The sequence below is a fragment of the Leptidea sinapis genome, chromosome 5 (assembly GCF_905404315.1).
Source record: "Leptidea sinapis chromosome 5, ilLepSina1.1, whole genome shotgun sequence".
Classification (NCBI taxonomy): domain Eukaryota; kingdom Metazoa; phylum Arthropoda; class Insecta; order Lepidoptera; family Pieridae; genus Leptidea; species Leptidea sinapis.
Genome location: NC_066269.1, coordinates 12,919,692 through 12,939,041, shown reverse-complemented (window position 1 = coordinate 12,939,041; position 19,350 = coordinate 12,919,692). Strand labels below are relative to the sequence as shown.

Genomic DNA, 19,350 nt, shown 5'->3' with positions numbered 1-19,350 from the left:
GCCTACATCATGACACCACCGGGTAAGGTTATTGAGGTCCTGTTGCATAAAATCACAAGCCTTTATTGGATCTTTGTCCGCGATTACGAGACAAGTGTCGTCCGCAAACTGGAAACAAGTGCAGTTTTTTATACAATCTTTGATGTTATTGACGTATGAAAGAAAGTGAAGCGGCCCTAATACTGAAACTTGAGCGGTTCCCTTTCTCACCATGACTGGCTTACTCAACGTGTTGTCTATTTTCACTTTGTATGTCCGATTTTTTAGATAGTCACTGCACAATTCCAGTAATGGACCACGGACTCCACAAAAGTCTAACTCCTGAATAAGTTGATTATGCAACAAAGTATCAATATGTGGCGGAGATATGTGGCGGTCCCTCACAGTGCTGTTTTCAAGAAACTTTCTTCTACGTACTACAAAGATGTGGAATGAGCTTCCTTGTGCGATGTTTCCGGGATGATATAACATGGGTACCATCAAAAGGTAGGTAGAACGTAAACCAGAAGGCCTTTAACGATAAAGGCCGGCAACGCTCCTGTGATTCCTCTGGTGTTGCAAGAGAATGTGGACGGCGGTGATCACTAAACACCAGGTCACAACACCTAAACACTGTCCTTATAATTATGATATTATCATTATTTTTTTTGTATTGTTTCCAACTATTGAAGTAAATTTAACCATGAATTTACGTCAAAATACTTGAAAATATTTAAACCCAATCAAAGAAAATCCAAATAGAACAAGTAATAACCACAGTAACAAGATTTCGTAAAATCTATTCAATCTATCCGAAGCACCTTATAGTAATAACGTTACACTAAAAGCTACCGTGTTTGTTTCAGTAGCCCGTAACAGTTATCGAGCCATAAAATTTAGTGAAGATTGCCGGTTGGGTAGTTTAAAAGCAATGATAGCTAGTTAGCGCACGTAGTATCGTTTTGCACGTATTTGCTAAACCCGTATTATTACTCGATACTCATGAATAAACTGTTTCTACCATAATCGGAAATTTGTTTTGATCACAATGCACCTCTCGAATCAACAATCAATTAATGTTATCAAATTTAATTTAAACTTAAATCTCATTGTTATTAAAATAAGTATTCACATTGGAGACTTATACATTATATTTAACCTAATAATAATATTGTAAGCAACATCTGTTTGTAATAATCTCTTGATTGCTGCGTTATTAGAGTCTTCTTTTCTTTCTTGTAATATAACAGTTATATAGTAATCCGTGGACATTGTCGGAGGTTATGCACTTAGTACTAATTATGTTATTTCTTCCTCTAATGTAATCATCTAGTGTGTAATTGTTTTGTGTCCCAAATAAAATAAAATAAAATACACAAATGTACACAACTATTTTACTCTTTATAGCAAAGGCAATACTGACATTTTTAATTCCAAAATTAGAAACACTGAGTTTTTTTGCAATCTGTATAATGTAGATATTAAACATAATCATTTTCGCTAATGACTTACTGATAAATGAGTATAGCATTTTTTTATAATAAATAAAAGAAAAACTTATAATTTTTTATCGTCCTGGGCAGAATAGGGGTGAACTGCGGGCGTTTTTAGTATGTGTACCCTAACATTTTCAGCCCCTTCGTCCTGAAGGGGAAATGGGCTAAAATTTGGCGTCCAAAAAATAACTTTGTCATTTAGAGCAGATCAGGTATTTAAAAGTGACCATAACTTGTTCAGATCTGCATGAGACGAGGGCCAATCAACAGCTCTTCTTGCTGGAAAGTCCTTTTTCTTCTGTTAAAGTACATTTAAAAAAAGGAAAAAGGGTTAGGTGGGCGTCATAAAAACCACTTTGTAATTTAGAGCAGACCAGGTCTTCTAAATGTGACCATAATTTGTTCAGATCTAGGCTAGACCAGGGCCAACCAACAGCTCTTCTTACTGGAAAGTCCTATTTCTTCTATTAAAGTACATTTAAAAAAATAAAAAGGGTAAAAAGTGGGCGTCAAAAAAACACTTTGTCATTGTTCAGATCGGCGCTAGACGAGGGCTAATCTTCAGCTCTTATAAAGTCAGGCAGCCAAGATTTGGTAGTTCATGACTTGAAACCAGGTGCAGTCTTGCTGGAAAGTCCTATTTCTTCTGTCAAATTACATTTAAAAAGAAAAAAAAAATGGATGGAAATAGGAAATCTTCTAAAAGTGACCATAATTTGTTCAGATCTGGGATAGACGAGGGCCAATCTACAGCTGTTACAACTTGTGACCAGATGAAGTCTTGCTGGAAAGTCCTATTTCTACTTTTAAAGTACATTTAAAAAACATTGCTTGTGCATTGGCAAAACTGTAGGTAATGTGTGTATTCTGCATATTTTCCCTCGTTCATTATCTTTATATAATAATTATGAGACTAATTCAGTTTCTTCAAGCTTAATAATTAATGCTGGCGTGGCAGTGAACAAGCCCGTAATAGGTGCTTGTAATCACCTGCAGGCACTTCTAAGCTAAGTTAATTATTTTCCGTCTACTGAACCAAATACAGGTGCATTTTGCAACATTTATTATAAACTGCAATAAAAATTGTAGCACACATAATACACAGATGCATATTGTGCAGACGAGAAATGTGAATGAATGAAATTAATGTGCAGGCGAAAATAGGGCGAACAAGTTTTGAATAAACGTATTTTTGTAGAAGAGCAGGATAAACCTCAAGTTATGTGATCACTGCCACCCATTGCGTTTTTTGCAACACCAGAAGAAATACAGGAGCATCGCCAGCCTTTTAAAAAATTGAAGCGATTTTTTTAAAGTACTCATCTTATATAGTATTGTCGTAGGAACTCCGCACAAGAAGGCCTATTCTATGGCTTGGATATGCATGGAAGAAACTTCCATGCGCGCTGCACTGTGGTAGAACGCAAGACTGCCAGACGCCACCATCTGGATCGTGGGGATGAACTTTACCATAATTGACAGATTAAAATTCATAGACTACAACTACAACTATGAATGGAAATAAAAAAATGGAAGGAGCCCCTGATCATAGGTGGGACAGCCCTAAGTGCAGAGGATGTCGGCCGATGATGTTCGTTGAGTGATGTAAATGGTCGTTAATGTAAGCCTGAAATGTGCTGGCCTGTGCGAAAATCCTAAGAATTATGAAGTTTACGAAAATCCCAAAAATGCTCTGAACTTCTGGAAGGAGTAGAGTTGGTTGGAGAAGCTGCTAATTCAAAAAAATTCACAAAATTATTATTATTTTTATTATTGCGATTACTGCCTAGTATGTGTGGCGTGAGGCAGATTGATAGGATTCCGAATGCGGTAATACGAGTGAGCTGTGGTCTGAGAGAAGATGTTGTCTTGTGACAACATCGGTCTCAAGGCAGAATCTGCAAGTTCTTTCGTTTGTTATTCCGACCACACTGAAGTGCTAATTTAGGTGACAGTGCCCAGATAGCATCCTGGTGAGTATGCATAGGTTTTTTCTGCTCAATGAATACTTAAGCAATTATCGATAATCCTTGTGGATTGAGAAAGTGAAATGAAAAGAAATGGGTGAAGAAAGAATGATTTATTATAAATAAGATAAGTGTGCAAGTCGGTAGCGGGAGACCTCGTAGGACAATCATCGATCAAATTGGGGACGTCTTGAAAAAAGGAAAGGTCCGAAGCACCCGGAACCGGCGAGCATAAATGAAAAGAGTAATGAATGTAGAGGAAGCGCGTCAGGTTTGTAAGGATAGAAGTAAGTGGCATTCTATTATCTCTGCCTACCCCGACTGGAACAAGGCGTGAGTGTGTGTGTGTGTATTAAGTACAAACATTACATACAAGTAAGCATTAGTAGGTTACTTTTACTACATCTACGATTACTATTTGTAGGATCGCTTAAATCTCATCCTGTCATGTGAATACTTATTATTATTCTTTGGAGAGGGTGGCTATTTGGCTAGTCCTAGTAAGTCTTAGTAACACTGCGTCCAGAATTCAACTATTGTGTCGCCACTCATACTTATAGCTCATCGTCAAGCCCTGCCGCATTTACGAACCGCAGTATGTTCTTGACGCGAGTATTGCAAACAGCATCTGGGAATAGGGTATAGTTGCCAAGGATGGTAAGACGTTTATGCATTAGTGGGCCGCAATTACAGAGGAGATGAAGAGGCGTTTCATCGGTCTCAAGGCAAAATCTGCAAGTTCTTTCGTTTGTTATTCCGACCACACTGAGGTGCTAATTTAGACGACAGTGCCCAGTTAGCATCCTGGTGAGTATGCATAGTTTTTTCCTGCTCAATGAATACTTAAGCAATTATCCATAATCCACAGTACAAAGCTTCTTTAAAATTAAATAAATTGCCTAACAGAATAATGTGATATTCAAAATCCCATACATCAACCTTTCACATTAGAACACGTTCAGTTAACCCAAATCATTTTTGTCATGTCTAAAAAGACTCAATTTGAACTCTGAATAGGCTGTAGTAAAATAAATTCCTTTTTTAAACAGATACATTTTAGTAATATATTATAATTTTCGGTTCACAAAGAAGGAAATTAAAAAATCATAGATTATGAATACTAAATAAATATAGTTTTAGGAAAATATATACAAGTTATGCTTGACAGTAACAGGCGAGAGAAGTTCGGTCCATCAAATATACTCGTTTAAAAAAACCGACTTCAAAAACTGAAATATAAAAAAAATAACTTAATGTATATTTAATTTAATACACATCTTTTGCAAACCTAATTAATACCTTTAATATTAATAAAATACTACCTATTGATAGGGTTTTAGTCGGTGCCTGCGCGCTTGGTTTGTTTTGTTCTAGACGAAGCTATCCCGCTCAAAGTCGCGCGTGGCGAGTGTAGGTACTTACCTTGTTTTTCCTTTGGCTTGGCACCGAGTTCAAACCTTAAAAAATATATTAAATTGGACAGGATAGAACTGACAACATTCATATTGCTCTAAAGACATTTTACTTTTGTCCAATCGACCTCTGTACCGTCTTGGACATCCGAAAGGATATTCACTGATAAATGTTGCTTCTAAAAATAAGTAGATCAAAAGAAAAACTACATAACGCTTAAACATTTTTATTTAGAAACTTACCACATTTCTATACCTTAGTGTTTTTTTACTACTTAAACTCTAATCAGACGCAAGTAATTGTAAACGCATAATACATTTTTTATTAGAATCTATAGCCAAGTTACCACAATGGTTCTAAGACTTAAATTAAGCTATTTACATGATAACTTTAATTTAACTTAAAATTTATTGTTTAACTTAGATACACTCAAATATTTATTTACAGCAATATAATATCTATGGTGGATAATGAACAATTAAAATTAATTTTTGTCGTAACTTTTGTTGATAGTATTTTTAAATTTCAATCGTTTACCTAATTGTTTTTAATCAAATTCATGATGGCAAGCAAAACAAATGATAAAAGTTAAAAATATACAATACACACGAAAAAGACTATTTTATATCACATTTGAAAGATATTTCTTTTATAAATAAATAATGATCAATATATTCTTTATCATTTTCGAAAAATTCAATTTAAAGGGCAATTAAGCCAACATTTATATGCTTTAATCTTAAATTAACGATTTGTCTCCGCTGCGCTCTAACTAGATACCACACTACCTAAGAACAATAGCTTTTTTATCACGGCAACTATTAGATGCTTGTGTGCGTGGCATCTTTACAATTTTGTAACATACGCTTCGTCTTATTTTACATTGAAATGAATAAAATACAAAATACTTACTGATGGTATGTTATCCCAGTGTCTTTCTCATTTCTTGTAGTATTATTTTTATAAAGTTTTAGTTTCAATTATTAGCAAAGTTTAACAGAACATGTGGCACGCGTCAATGTAACAAATTGTTCGAGACTGGCTCGAGTACTTGGGCGCAGTATTAGTTGTCGTACTTTGCGCCTGCGGTATCTAGTTGCAGCGCAGCGGAGACCATTCCTTAATGTAATGTTTAAAAATATTTTGCTTTGTTCCTGATGTGCACTAAAATATCTAAATATCGAACTTGAAACCTTATACACAAACTATTAGTGTACGATATTAATTAAATTTGAAAAGCTCCATCAACTGCTGTGAAAATTTAATTTTCGTCAGCAATTAATTGTAGTGCAATATTTACATTATATTATTAATCAAACCGCTTATTTCGACGTTATATCAAACATAAACATGAGATATTCGAAATTGAATCAATTTAATTATGTTATATACATAACTTAGTTGTTTATTAAGCAACAAATTGATTTGTTTCTGATAAGCAATTTAATATAATATGAGTACGTAAATTAATACAGTTTGTAAAGCAATAATGCATAAATGGGTTTTATTAAAATTTTCATTCAAAATATGTTTTGTTTAATTCATTTTTTACGTAAGTAATTTTGCAAAAAGTTGATACTAGTTATTTATATATACACAATGTTATTCAAGGATGTTTTAGAATCTTATATAATGTCCAAAAAGATAGAATGTCCCAAGTTGAGCGCAATTAAAGTGCCGCTCAGAATTTTTGGGTTTTTGTAGAATCCAGAGCGGCACTGTATTATAATGGGTAGGGCGTATCAATTACCATCAGCTGAACTCCTGCTGGACTCGTCCCTTATTTTCATAAAAAAATGTGAATTAGACTGGTGGAGTTTATTGTTGTTAATGTTGCTGAATTGAAACAGATCCTAAAAATTGAAATATGTAATACACGGAATAAGTAAATGGCATTGACATTGACAGAACTGTTAGAAGTAAGTATAAGAAGTTACAGCATGACTCTAACATCAAAAGCATACGAGAAAGTTTGGTCTATAAGTGTTGAGCTAAGTATAAAAAATTTATGTATTTTTACACGCTTTTTATTAGCTTCTACCTGTATGTATATTTGTTTGTAACCGACTCATTTGGGCGCGATTTAGACCCACTTTAAACGGCCAGATTTCGTTCAAACTTCGTAGATTTATCGAGGACCGATGACAATACATTAATTTAATAAAATTATTCCATTTCTCATTATGCAAAATAAGACTTTTGTTAATTTATATAAACTTTTTATCTATTGTCGATAAGGCAGGAATTGATGGTCATTTAAAATTTCAACCAAAGCGTGTTTTTTAGTTTTTTTAAACTACTTTTTACTGTATTGTATTCATTGATAACGATCTATTTAGAAATTTTATCTCAGAAGTGAAGAAGATCACTTAAAATAACAAATTGTTTTGTTACCTTTCCACAATTTACCACCAGTCAAATTTTATAAACATTAGGTATATTCGATGTATCGACCAAAAGTTTTGTATTGCAATATTTATTATTTTCATTTTATTTTCACTTTGTATCAATAAATAACAGTAAAACATGATGATTCTTAAAAAAAATATTGAATTAGGCGTTACTTTCCGGAAATGCCTAATTATACAAATGATGTAAGTTTTCTTTAGTGTTAATTCCGCCAATATTTGTCTTTAAAACAATTCGACACGTGGTTCGCCTCTACACGAGGCATCCGCAGGACGTGTTGTCTCGCCAAAATCTGGCACGAGACTTAAGGCGAACCACGTGTCGAATTGTTTTAAAGACAAATATTGGCGGAACTAACACTGAAGAAAACTTAAGTCATTTGTATAATGATGATTCTTTATTGCATAATATCATCCCTCAGTTTTACGTACAGAACACAAGTTTGTTAAGAATTTGCAATTATTATGAAAGTGTTTTGAAAAGTTGCAGAAATCATTAATATGTAAGTAATTTACATTAAGACATCATCTAACTTTCAACTTCTATCAACTCTATTTGCTATCTTAGCTCAGAGTATACACAACCTTGATACGATAGAGTCCAAAGAAATTAATTAAATATTTACAGAAAGTCTTACCAATTATTACGATGAACCAATTGTTTTACGAACTGGCATTATTTACATTTAAAAGCTAAATTTGATCAGGGATTTTATCGATATTCATGACACTTTTGCTTAAAATTCCATAAAATAATGTTAACACCTAATCATGCTGATAGTTTTAATTAAATTTGAAAGATATTAAATTTAATTTTATCATCTGTAAACGAGTGCCGGATTGGTCCGGAATATTAGCACTAATTTTCTATTAATTGAGTAGATGTATTCTAGTATTGAATATCTGTACAGCGTTATGTTGATTAAAATTAGAGTTAAATATAGTAATGTAGGTGTTGTAATAGTCGCGGCGCTCTGCATTGCCGCTGGTCTTTCACCACTCACCACATGGACAACCACAGATGCCGAATCTGTGGAAGAAATACGTCATTAAAGTCAAAGTCAAAGTCAAAATAGATTAGATTAGATTTCACATCCAAAATTGAGTGTTCCGACGAGCTGTTTAACCTGATTCCTGCCGCCGAATTCCACCTTCGCACAACACGCTACAAGTTAGGATATTATCCCCACCATCTGGATGTGTGGCGGTCCTCCACAGTGCGGTTTTCAAGGAGCTTTCTTCCACGTACCACAAAGCTGTGCAATGAGCTTCCTTATGCGATGTTTCCGCGACGATACGACATGGGTATCTTCCAAAAAAAGCCCATACTCATTCCTTAAAGGCCGGCAACGCTCCTGTGATTCCTTTACGGCCGTTCCCAATATTCGGTCTATCTCCGGTTGTGGCCTACTTGAGTTAAAAAATCGTAACTATCGTTGACTTTTCTGTCCCAATAAAATTATCGACGGTAACTCATCTTATCCGTACACGCTGTCTGTCAATGGGACAACGTATAGCTTACCAGGGATAGATGTTTGTATGGAAATTGCAACAGTGAACTGGCGATAAGAATGACTTATCGGGTATATTAGGACAGTTTCAGATTATTGACAGCTTTTTACTAACAGTAGATGGTAGTAATTTATCTCTATCTGTAGATTGTATATCGGGAACGGCCGTTAGTGAAATAAGTAAGTAGCTTACATCATTTATACGTCTAGATAGAATATGACAGCTGTGAAAACATCAAAAAGTTTAGAGTAAACCTCAATTTTGAGCAATGCACGCACACGAACAAAAAGTGTCATACAATTCGCAAGTGGAAGACGTAGCTTGTCACGCACACTAAAGTATTAAACCTGTTCTCTTTTTATCGTTTGTCTAACAGCAAGAAACTCTATCTAGACGTATAAATTATCTAAAAATAGGAGAAAATTAACTGGCTTCATTTCTACAGATTTATTTGTGAAACATCTGCTCTCTATGATGTTGTGCACACAAGAAAGAAATATGTAATGTAAGTCTTTTACATTAAAACTATGTCGGAAGTAAGGTAAGCACAGTAAAAATTATTATGTAAAGTATGTATCCAAAATATATATTACTTATTATGATTACGGGAAGAAACCATTAAGAACCACCAACCGATTTACCAGTGGGAGGCTCCTCGGCACAGGATGCCGGCTAGATTATGCGTACCACAACGGCGCCTATTTCTGCCGTGAAGCAGTAATGTCTAAGAATTATTGTGTTTCGGTCTGAAGGTTTCGCCGTAGCTAGTGAAATTACTGGGCAAATGAGACTTAACTTCTTATGTCTCAAGGAGACGAGCGCAGTTGTAGTGCCGCTCAGAATGTTTGGGTTTTTCAAGACTCCTGAGCGGCACTGCATTGCAATGGGCAGAGCGTATCAATTACCATCAGCTGAACGTCCTGCTAGTCTCGTCCCTTTTGCATTAAAAGAAATTGAAATAGTACTAAATAAAGATAATAAAAAATATAACTGGCCACTAACATAGAAAATCCATGTAACAGAGTTGCCTTCCTTAACCCCTATCCTAAATTCCGATTAAACACATTTCGGGCTTGCTTGACAGCCACTTCCGGAAGTGTCCTATTACAGCTCAAACACTACAGCAGCCCGCTGAGTTGTTGATCGAAGAATGGGAGGGAATTCTACAAGAAGATATTTTGAGAACCATTTTCGAAGTATACCATGTTATTAAATTAATTGGGGCCGTAGACGTAACTTAAAGTCACTAAAGATGAATATTTAGTCATTTATTATATTTTTATAAATATCTGTTAATTACACTTGTATAAAATAAATGTTCTTATAAGCATTAATGTATTACAAGAGACTTGATCCTGCAGACAAACTGTCCAAACAGTTTTGCGGAACTATTTTAACTTAAGATTCTTTCTGTAAATGATTAATAGTATAAATAAATAAATAAAATATATAAGAATGTTTCATTGACGTAATATTGTTTTCACCGATTAGTTTATCGCCGACTTTTAACTATTTTGATAAAAAAATACAAACTGTATATTTTATAAGCTTATGGCTTGTAGTAGTTAAATTAAATACCCAACTTTTTGTGCAGTAGGTACATGGAGCGTACACCTACATTCACACATAATTACAAACACACATTCATATTATATCACCGTACTCGGCGAGTGCGAAGTCTCTTCAAACCTAGAGTCCATTGGACTTACAGATATATTAGATCGTTAGTGATCTTCTCTCCATCCAGCCTAGTGAGCAGGCTGTCCGAGGTTTGAGTCTCCTTCCGAGCCCCCGTTCTGCTTCGCGGTAAAAGCCTTTACGGCTATCAGCACATAGAATGTTTTTACTCGGTGGGGGTGTTTAAACCCGAGCCCGACATATGACGTTTCAGGGCGGGGTATTCAAGCAAAAAGGAAGAATAGGTACGTATGTATACCGCCCGGTAACTTCTATCTTAATTTATCTTTCGATATAGTCACTTAAGCATAAAACAATTGGAATGTCTTTTTCTTAGCTTAAAATTCCTTTCATAAGAATCTCTTCATCCTATACATCGTTAAATTTCTATCTAACGGAGACTACGGCTTTATAATCTTCTAATCTCTACCCTTTCAAATAATCCTTCAACGTTGGAAATAGAAATAAATCAGTTGGGTGTAGGTTGTGTGAATATGGTAGATATTCATATATTTTGAAGCCACTGCAGACCTGTGAGCTGGTGCATTATCCTATATTGACTTACCGTTTCTCACGAATTTCGTTATACAGTCTTTTATTTGTTCTGCATATAAAGAGCCGGTAACAAAAGGCCGTTTGATCAAATAAAATTTACATAAGTGGACAGACTTTCTTATAATACTGGGACAACTACCAGTGGGAGGCTCCTTTGTACAGGATGCCGGCTAGATTATGGGTCTACGTTATCGTCTAAAAGGCGCCGTAGCTAGTGAAATTAGTGGGAAAATGAGACTTAACATCTTAAGTGTCAAGGTGACGAGCAATTGTAGTGTCGTTCAGAATATGTAGGTTTTTCAAGAATGATGAGCGGCACTGCATTGAAATGGGAAAGGCGTATCAATAACTGTCAGCTGAACGTCCTGCTCGTCTCGTTATTGTCATAAAAAACCTCAACTAAAACTAGAGTTATGCGAGAAGTTTTAATAGTACTCGAATCACAATAAAGGTTTACTTCACTCGCAATCACCAGTTAACAATGGCATACTTTGCAAATTACGGAATCTTACGAAGTATAGAAAGCTCAATGAAAGTCTAAATTAATAAACGGTGCAGAAATTCATTTGTAATACAAAATTAAAAGAATAAGCCTCTATAGAAGTCTATGAAAACACCCTTTCCAAGATTTCCATATATTAACTTAGAAGCAACGGAGAAGGAGCTCCTTAAAAAGTTTGGATAAAGTAATATTACATTTCCATGAAAAACGCACTTTAGTACTTTGTAGATACTACTAAAATCATTGTGTACCTACAGGTTTTTAAAGAATATGGAAAATAAACTTATGAAAAATATGCTATTAAATAAAAGGTAATCGGTTATTGTTTTTCTGTTGCATTTAACAGACGTTAATTTGTAACTAATGTTTTATAATTTCACACGAATCAATAAGCATTAGAATTTATTTAGTCATATTTGGATATTTTATTCAAAATCGACTTGGCAGTAAACTAAATTTTAAGCCACAAGTGACAAATAAATAATCAGAAACAAAACATCAAGTATTAACGATCATAATATGCAAACAAATAACAAACAATAAACAAATTTTATTAAAATACATTTTAATAAAAATTTATGCAAACGTTTACCGTGAATAACGTAAAATGAAGATAGATCTTTTTTTAGGAGGACAAACTAGCTTACAGGTCGCCTGATGTTAAGTGATCACTGCCATCCACATTCTCTTGCAAGACCAGAGGAATCACAGGAGCGTAGCCGGCCTTTAAGGAAGGTGTACGCGTTTTTTTTGAAGGTACCCATGTCGTATAATCCCGGAAACACCGCACAAGGAAGCTCATTCCACAGCTTTGTAGTACGTGGAAGAAAGCTCCTTGAAAACCGCACTTTGGAGGACACATCCAGATGATGGGGATGATATTCTAATTTGTGGCGTGTCGTGCAAAGGTTGAATTCGGCGGCAGGAATCAAGTGTAACAGCTCTTTAGAGCAGTAAAGATCTTAAATACGGTTAGCAATATTTAAATCATGGTTTGTGCTACAAAAACTGCATGCATTGTTCCTGATCAATTTCCATATAAGTAATTTATCATGCCAACTTTTTACAAAAATAAAATCTTAATGTTCATTTCATTCATCTAAAACTTCACTAATCGTATTTAAAAGTTCCACCACAACACTCAGTAAACACCTAATCTAATTCCAAGCTATTACTACAGAGAAACAAGAATAGAAAATTATCTTACACTTTACAGACAATAAGCTGAAAGTACAATTCTTTGAAGTTATTCGACTTAGCGAAAATTTTAACAGCATCGTAACATTCATTTTCTTTATTATTCAATTTTCAGTTTTCAAGCGCTGTTATAGCAATGTAATACCTGATGCAGCGAAATTCAAATTTGTTTAATATCGTTACACTTTCAGTAATGGTCGTATAAAATTTAGTATATCGTTATTGTAGCTTTTGCATGAACGTAAATATGGAAATGAGTGAAGAAAGAATGAGGCATCAAATATATAAGGTAAGTGTGTGTGGGCATATCGGTCGCGGGAGACCTCGTAGAGCATTCGTCGACCAAATTGGGGACGTTTTGAGAAAAGGAGAGGTCCGAAGCACCCGCAACCGGCGAGGATTTATGAAAAGTGTAATGAATGTAGAGGAAGCGCGTGAGACTGTAAGGATAGAAGCAAATGGCAATCTATTGTCTCTGCCTACCCCGACGCGAACAAGGCGTGAGTGTGTGTATGTATGTGTGTAAATATAGATAAATAAAATGTCACAAACTACTAACTATATTACGTCGTTTAAAGTCTTTTTTCTACGCCTCTACGTTTATCTGTCATTTATATAGACAATATTAGTAATATAAGGACATACTTTTATTAAGGGTATGTTCCGATATGCACTGCGACCATTGTACAGTGTGACGTCAATTTAGTATACTGTGAAGCCGTTCCTTTATAGCCAGTTGTTTTGGTAACTATTTAAAACGGAACGCATTCCCGTATACTGTCAGCCGCAGCATTCAAATGAGTGTATTAAAGTTTTCTAGTTCATTAAAAAAGTTTAAAAAGGTTAATTCTTGCAATTCTTCCATTGTTTTATTTATTAATCCAAACCTTACCTCGAAAACGCCAGTGCTCACAGTAGAATATGGCGGTGATTTATGACGTGATATTCCCTAGGGTACTGCGGCAGTATACTAGCAGTCCATAACCGAACAAATTTTTCTACAGTGATAGCACTGTGCAGTGTTCGCAGTGCATATCGGAACATACCCTAAGTCTTTGAAAAAATCTATACTCTATGGCCTAAAAAGCATTGTTTACAATACTATAATGTCGCCAAAAAGCACAGTTGTTTTGGTGTCACAGAAAACTAAACCTAGATTAGGTAGGTTCATAGAGATATTAGGTAGTACATAGTATAGTACGTACATAATATTTTTATGCTTAAATCATTAGGCTAAACATTTTAATGTAACTTAAAAAAAAAAAAAACCTTTTAATATAATTTGATTTAATTTTTTAATATGCTGCTAGGTATATTTTTAAATTTTAAATTTTTGGCTGTTGGGTTGGCTGTATGAGTGTACCTTTGCCATTCCTTGAAGGAAAAATAAAACCACTCACCAGAGATAAGTATCTATAAATATAATACATTTAAACGGCAACTCGAAAACTTGTGATATTTATTTCTATTATTAATCAATTAAATTACCAAGTTGTAGAAAAAATATGTTCGTGGCGTCATTCATTGCGATGTTTTCCTGCGGTTCTCATCGCAACACGCGCCACTCGCGTTTTATGACCCTCTTTATGCAACTGTTGCATAAAATACTATTTTATATACTTTACTTAATTAAGTTGGATATACTTATATTGCAGGATGTCGCTTGCGAAGAAGGCTGTTTTACCGATTCATCCCCACGTGTTTTATGACATTTGTCATGCAAAGACGTGGTAGTTATAGTTTGCTAAAGGAGCCAACCTACTGTAAGTGGAGTTCTGACTGTGGTTGTGATCGACCATGTGGTGCGCAGAGTATAACTAACCCAGGCGGGGCAACTCGCTTCGTTTTTACAGTTTTTTTAACATTTAAAAAGGTTGTGGAACGAGACATGCATACGAAATGTTGAGTCATAATGAATTGTTCTTTTAATTGATATTATGGTCATGTAGTGATTTGTACTTTATTTATTTATTTCAGTTAATAATTTAACATCTTTGTTGGGAGATTTGCTGGAATAAGGCATTGAGGATGTAAATACTACGTAAAAAGAGGCAGGACTGCCTGAACAAAAATTTAAATTTTGTTTAGTACGAAACGTGCAGTGATTTGAAATAATTTGAAATAGTAGTAATTACAGTATGGCAATTGGACGAAATATAATCCAGCTAAATTTGAAAGCGAATAGTTGCTTAAAACTTTAGTGGATTTTGGATGTCTCCGTTTTTTACAAGATTAGAGCCGTCATCTGTCAATCTATCAATGACTGCACGTTTCATATAATCGAGTGAATTGCTTTATACTTAGAGAGTTTCGCTAGGCTGGAATAAGGATCCAATAAATATCTGCGTCAAACACATAAGTAAATAATAATACCAATATATCTCTATCCTAATTCGTTTAGTAGTATAACTCTTGGGACATTGGGTAAACAGAGTCATGGGTTGTATGTCCTATTGCATAGCATAAAGAGCCTTATGATTACAATTCTCTTTAAACTTTTACTAAATATTAATATAATGAACACCTCGCAACCCTAACGCGACTGAGAGCTGGCAATTTTTTAAAACTACATAAAATTGATTAAAAACATATACTTGCTCACACTTAACTGGAGCGAGAATCGTTTATTGCTAAATTCAAATTCAAATTCAAATATTTTTATTCAAAATAGGATTTATAATCACTTATTGAACGTCAAAATCTACCACCCATTCAGAAGAGACTGCCTCAGACCTGAGAAGAATGGGCGCAAGAAACTCAGCGGACTTTTTTTTTATATAAAATATGGATTACAATGTAATATCGTACAATAAACATTTATAATTAAAGAGCCTGAGGGTGTTCGCTTTAATCCCAGTCCGTGGTGTCATTAAGAAAATCGTTTATGCTATAATAACCTTTCCCACACAAACGTTTTTTAACAATTCTTTTAAATTTCGTAACACATTTGTTTTGTACATTTTCTGGGATCATATTGTAGAAGCATATACATCGCCCAACAAAAGACTTACTAACTCGACCCAACCGAGTAGTAGGCATAACAAGTTTATGTTTGTTCCTCGTGTTAACATTATGAATGTCACAGTTTCTAGAAAATTCCTCAATGTGCTTATGAACATACAAAACATTATCAAAAATGTATTAAGAAGCAACAGTCAAAATGTTTATTTCTTTAAATTTTTCTCTTAATGATTCTTTAGGATCTAGGTTATAAATCGCGCGAATAGCCCTCTTCTGCAGCACAAAGATAGTATTAATATCGGCCGCACTGCCCCATAACAATATACCATAGGACATAATACTATAAAAATAACTAAAGTATACTAATCTCGCCGTATCTATGTCAGTTAACCGTCTGATTTTCTTAACCGCTATCATGGCAACCTCTGCTATATTTAAACTGGCAATTACGGTTTATAGTAAATAGTAAATATTAACCTTCAATTTTGTGTTAAAATAAAAAAACAATGAGTACAAATTATCAACAAATATGTACCTGTTTAAACCTAGCAACCTTTATTATGTTGCGGCTGACTGACACAACAACTTGTCAGAAAAAAAATATAGTTGCAATTTACGTCAAATTTAATTATACTAAAATAAATTACAGGCACTTGCGACCAATTTTCTATAGGCAACCTATCGCTAATATTCCCTAAACGTTCATTTAAAATTAGATTTATCAAAAAAACGCGTATCTACCTGCAGAATCGAGCTGTGGGATCTTAGGCTGTTAGAATCTTATCAAAAGCTTTAAAAGCCAATTAGGTATGCTTCATATTTTTCTTATGACATTGAGGGACGGGATGAGCTGGACGTTCAGCTTATGGTTATTGATACGCCCTGCCCCACTACAATATAGTGCCGCTTAGGAGCGGAGCCTCTTACTGCAACAATTATACTGAGCATAAGCCAAGACAGCCCAATATCTTTACCAGTAGGAAGCTCCTTTCCACAGGGTGCTGGCTGTATTATGGGTACCACAACGGTAATGTGTAAACATAATTGTGTTTTGGTCTGAAGGGCACTATAGCTAGTGAAATTACTGGGCATATGAGACTTAACATCTTACATCTCAATATGACGAACGCAATTGTAGTGACGCTCAGAGTCAACAACCAACAACATCCTTCTCTACTCGTCCCTTATTATCATAAAAAAAATCAGCTGTCAAATGACTATAAAAACAAAATAAAAGATTATGCTAAGCATACACCAACATAGCTATGTTTTATGTGAGTAAAAGTCTCAATAGATTTCGACCTAAGAATCTTAATGTAAGTAGACTATCTACTTGAGAATTTATTTAACAATAAACAATACAGTAGTAAATGCATTGGTAGTTTATCAATGTCTTAATTCCGGTCAATGATGCACTTTAACGAACATTTCGAGTACTCTCTCTCTTTGTGACTCTTGTTGTTTGATTTTCCTCGATTTTATTGAACTATTAAGCTGCTTTTCTTTTATAATAGCCTTAGAAAAAGTCCTTCTCTTATTGTTAACGAATTAAGTAGAAAATCAAGCAATGTTATTTCTACACTTTTATAATAAGAACGAAAGATACCTATTTGAAATTTGTGTTATTGTACACCAATACCATGAGTTATTTGTTCATATTTCTTAAAATGAGGTTTCGCAAATGGTAAACATGTGAAAATAGGTAATGATCCTAGGTAAATTTTATTATGTTGTGTAGCCAAGCGTTGATAGCCGTTTATCTTTTTTACTATCAAATTAGATAAAGATAGATAAAGAGATAACAATGGATCTTATAGTTATAACGTTATAAACTAGTGGAATATTTAAATAAGTGATTATTTAATTTATTATTAAAAATAGAACAAGAGAAACACATATTTAATAGAACAATTTGTTATTTTTTTAAAGTGATAACTCGCTCTTTTGGTATTAATTACACGAATAAAAAACGAAAACAAACTTTTCGATAATGTGGGACTCGAACACACCACCTCTCGCGTTCCGTGTGCATCGTTCATAAAATTTGTTTCCAAATTTAATTTGTGTAATAAATACCAGCAGTGAGGGTTATCAGTTATCACTTAAAAAAATGACACATTGTTTAAATTTGAAAGAGCGACATCTCAAGTCAATTTCCTAATATGCAAATATTGGGGTTGAACAGGTTATCAACTGTAAAGTGGATCCTGTATATGAAACCACAACTTGAGAGTTGAACAAAGACACATCTAGATTTATGAACCTGACGTTACTCGATTGGTTGATTCAGTGGAAGAGCGCTTGCACGGAACGCGAGAGGTCACGGGTTCGAGCCTCGCATCGTTCTTAAATTTGTTTTTGAAATTTAATTTGTGTAACAAATTGAATAAGTTTTCTCGATTGGGAAAAATAAAGTAACTGTTTTAATATAGATAGCACCTAGTATAGCAAAACTTATTTATTTTTTTGCAAGAGGCACACAAAAGTGCCAAGGATTTCCCGACGTTATTTGATGTAAATGGCGTTTTTTTTCCCAATATTGGGGTGATAAGGAATACCACGCCATTAAGCCACGCCTATGCCGATTCAATCCAATTATAGTATATACCCTTAATTAAATACTTACCAGAGCTACTGGGAGCGCATGTGTAATTCCCAGAATCTCGCGGAGAAGCGCGAGCTATCAGCAATCTGCTGGTCCGCGTCCTCTGTTCAGTCTCCACGCTGATACCACCACGCTGTGCGTAGTTCACCACATTGGTACCTCGATACCAGTAGATAAAACTGCAATAAATCTCTCAATTGTATTTTAAATATTTCAAAGAGATATAATCCCCGCGCGGTGAGATAGGGACTGGGAGTTACTGACATCAGCTCTAGAGATATGAAATACCGTTAAATGCTAAACCGGTGGGAGACTCCTTAGCACAGGATGCCGGCTAGGTTATGGGTACCACAACGGTGCCTATTTCTGCCGTGAAGCAGTAATGTGTAGACATTACTGTGTTTCGGTATGAAGGGCGCTGTATCTAGTGAAGTTACTGGGCAACTGAGACTGAATATATTATGTCTCAAGGTGACGAGCGCAATTGTAATGCCACTCAGAATTTTTGGGTTTCTCATGAATCCTGAGCGGCACTACATTGTAATGGGCAGGCCGTATCTATTACCATCAGCTGAACGTCATGCTCGTCTCGTCCCTTTTTTTTCATAAAAAAAAAACAAAATAATATGGGCCCAATTCCAACGCGTGGGGTTATGTTTTCACATATCATTGACATCATTGGGTGGGAGATAAGAATAATTGATAAATAAGTGGAACTATTGACGAACGTGATTTCATGTTGAAGGTCATTGGTGATAAAACTACCGAACCATTAGATTACCACGGTCACAGTTCTGTTATACGTGCTAAATAAAACTTAAATTTAACGAAATATTATCAATTATATTCAGACAAGACGGGATACAAATAAAACCTAGAAAACACTAGGACAGCCTTTAATTACATTGTGTATTGCTAAGAAAACATTTCCTGTAATAATTATTGTTAATACACGTTTTATTAAATGCACTATTTCACAGCTATACTGATTCAAAGCTTTGTTTTAATATATAATTAACAAAACGAAATGCGATTTTTTTTTAAATTTATATTATAAAAGATTGATCAAATCTTGCTA

At 34.6% G+C, this 19,350-nt stretch overlaps 1 protein-coding gene across 1 annotated transcript in view; it reads right to left on the bottom strand.

Annotated features, from left to right (window-relative positions):
• Window positions 1-6,432: 6,432 nt before the first annotated feature.
• Window positions 6,433-19,350, bottom strand: part of LOC126980157 (lachesin-like) — a 125,926-nt gene continuing 113,008 nt past the window's right edge. The window contains exons 6-7 of the mRNA XM_050829747.1: window positions 18,294-18,451; window positions 6,433-8,293 (exon numbers count right to left, since the gene is read on the bottom strand). Coding sequence (XP_050685704.1) covers window positions 8,082-8,293; window positions 18,294-18,451 — 370 coding nt within the window. The 3' untranslated portion in view covers window positions 6,433-8,081. The remainder of the gene's footprint in view (window positions 8,294-18,293; window positions 18,452-19,350) is intronic.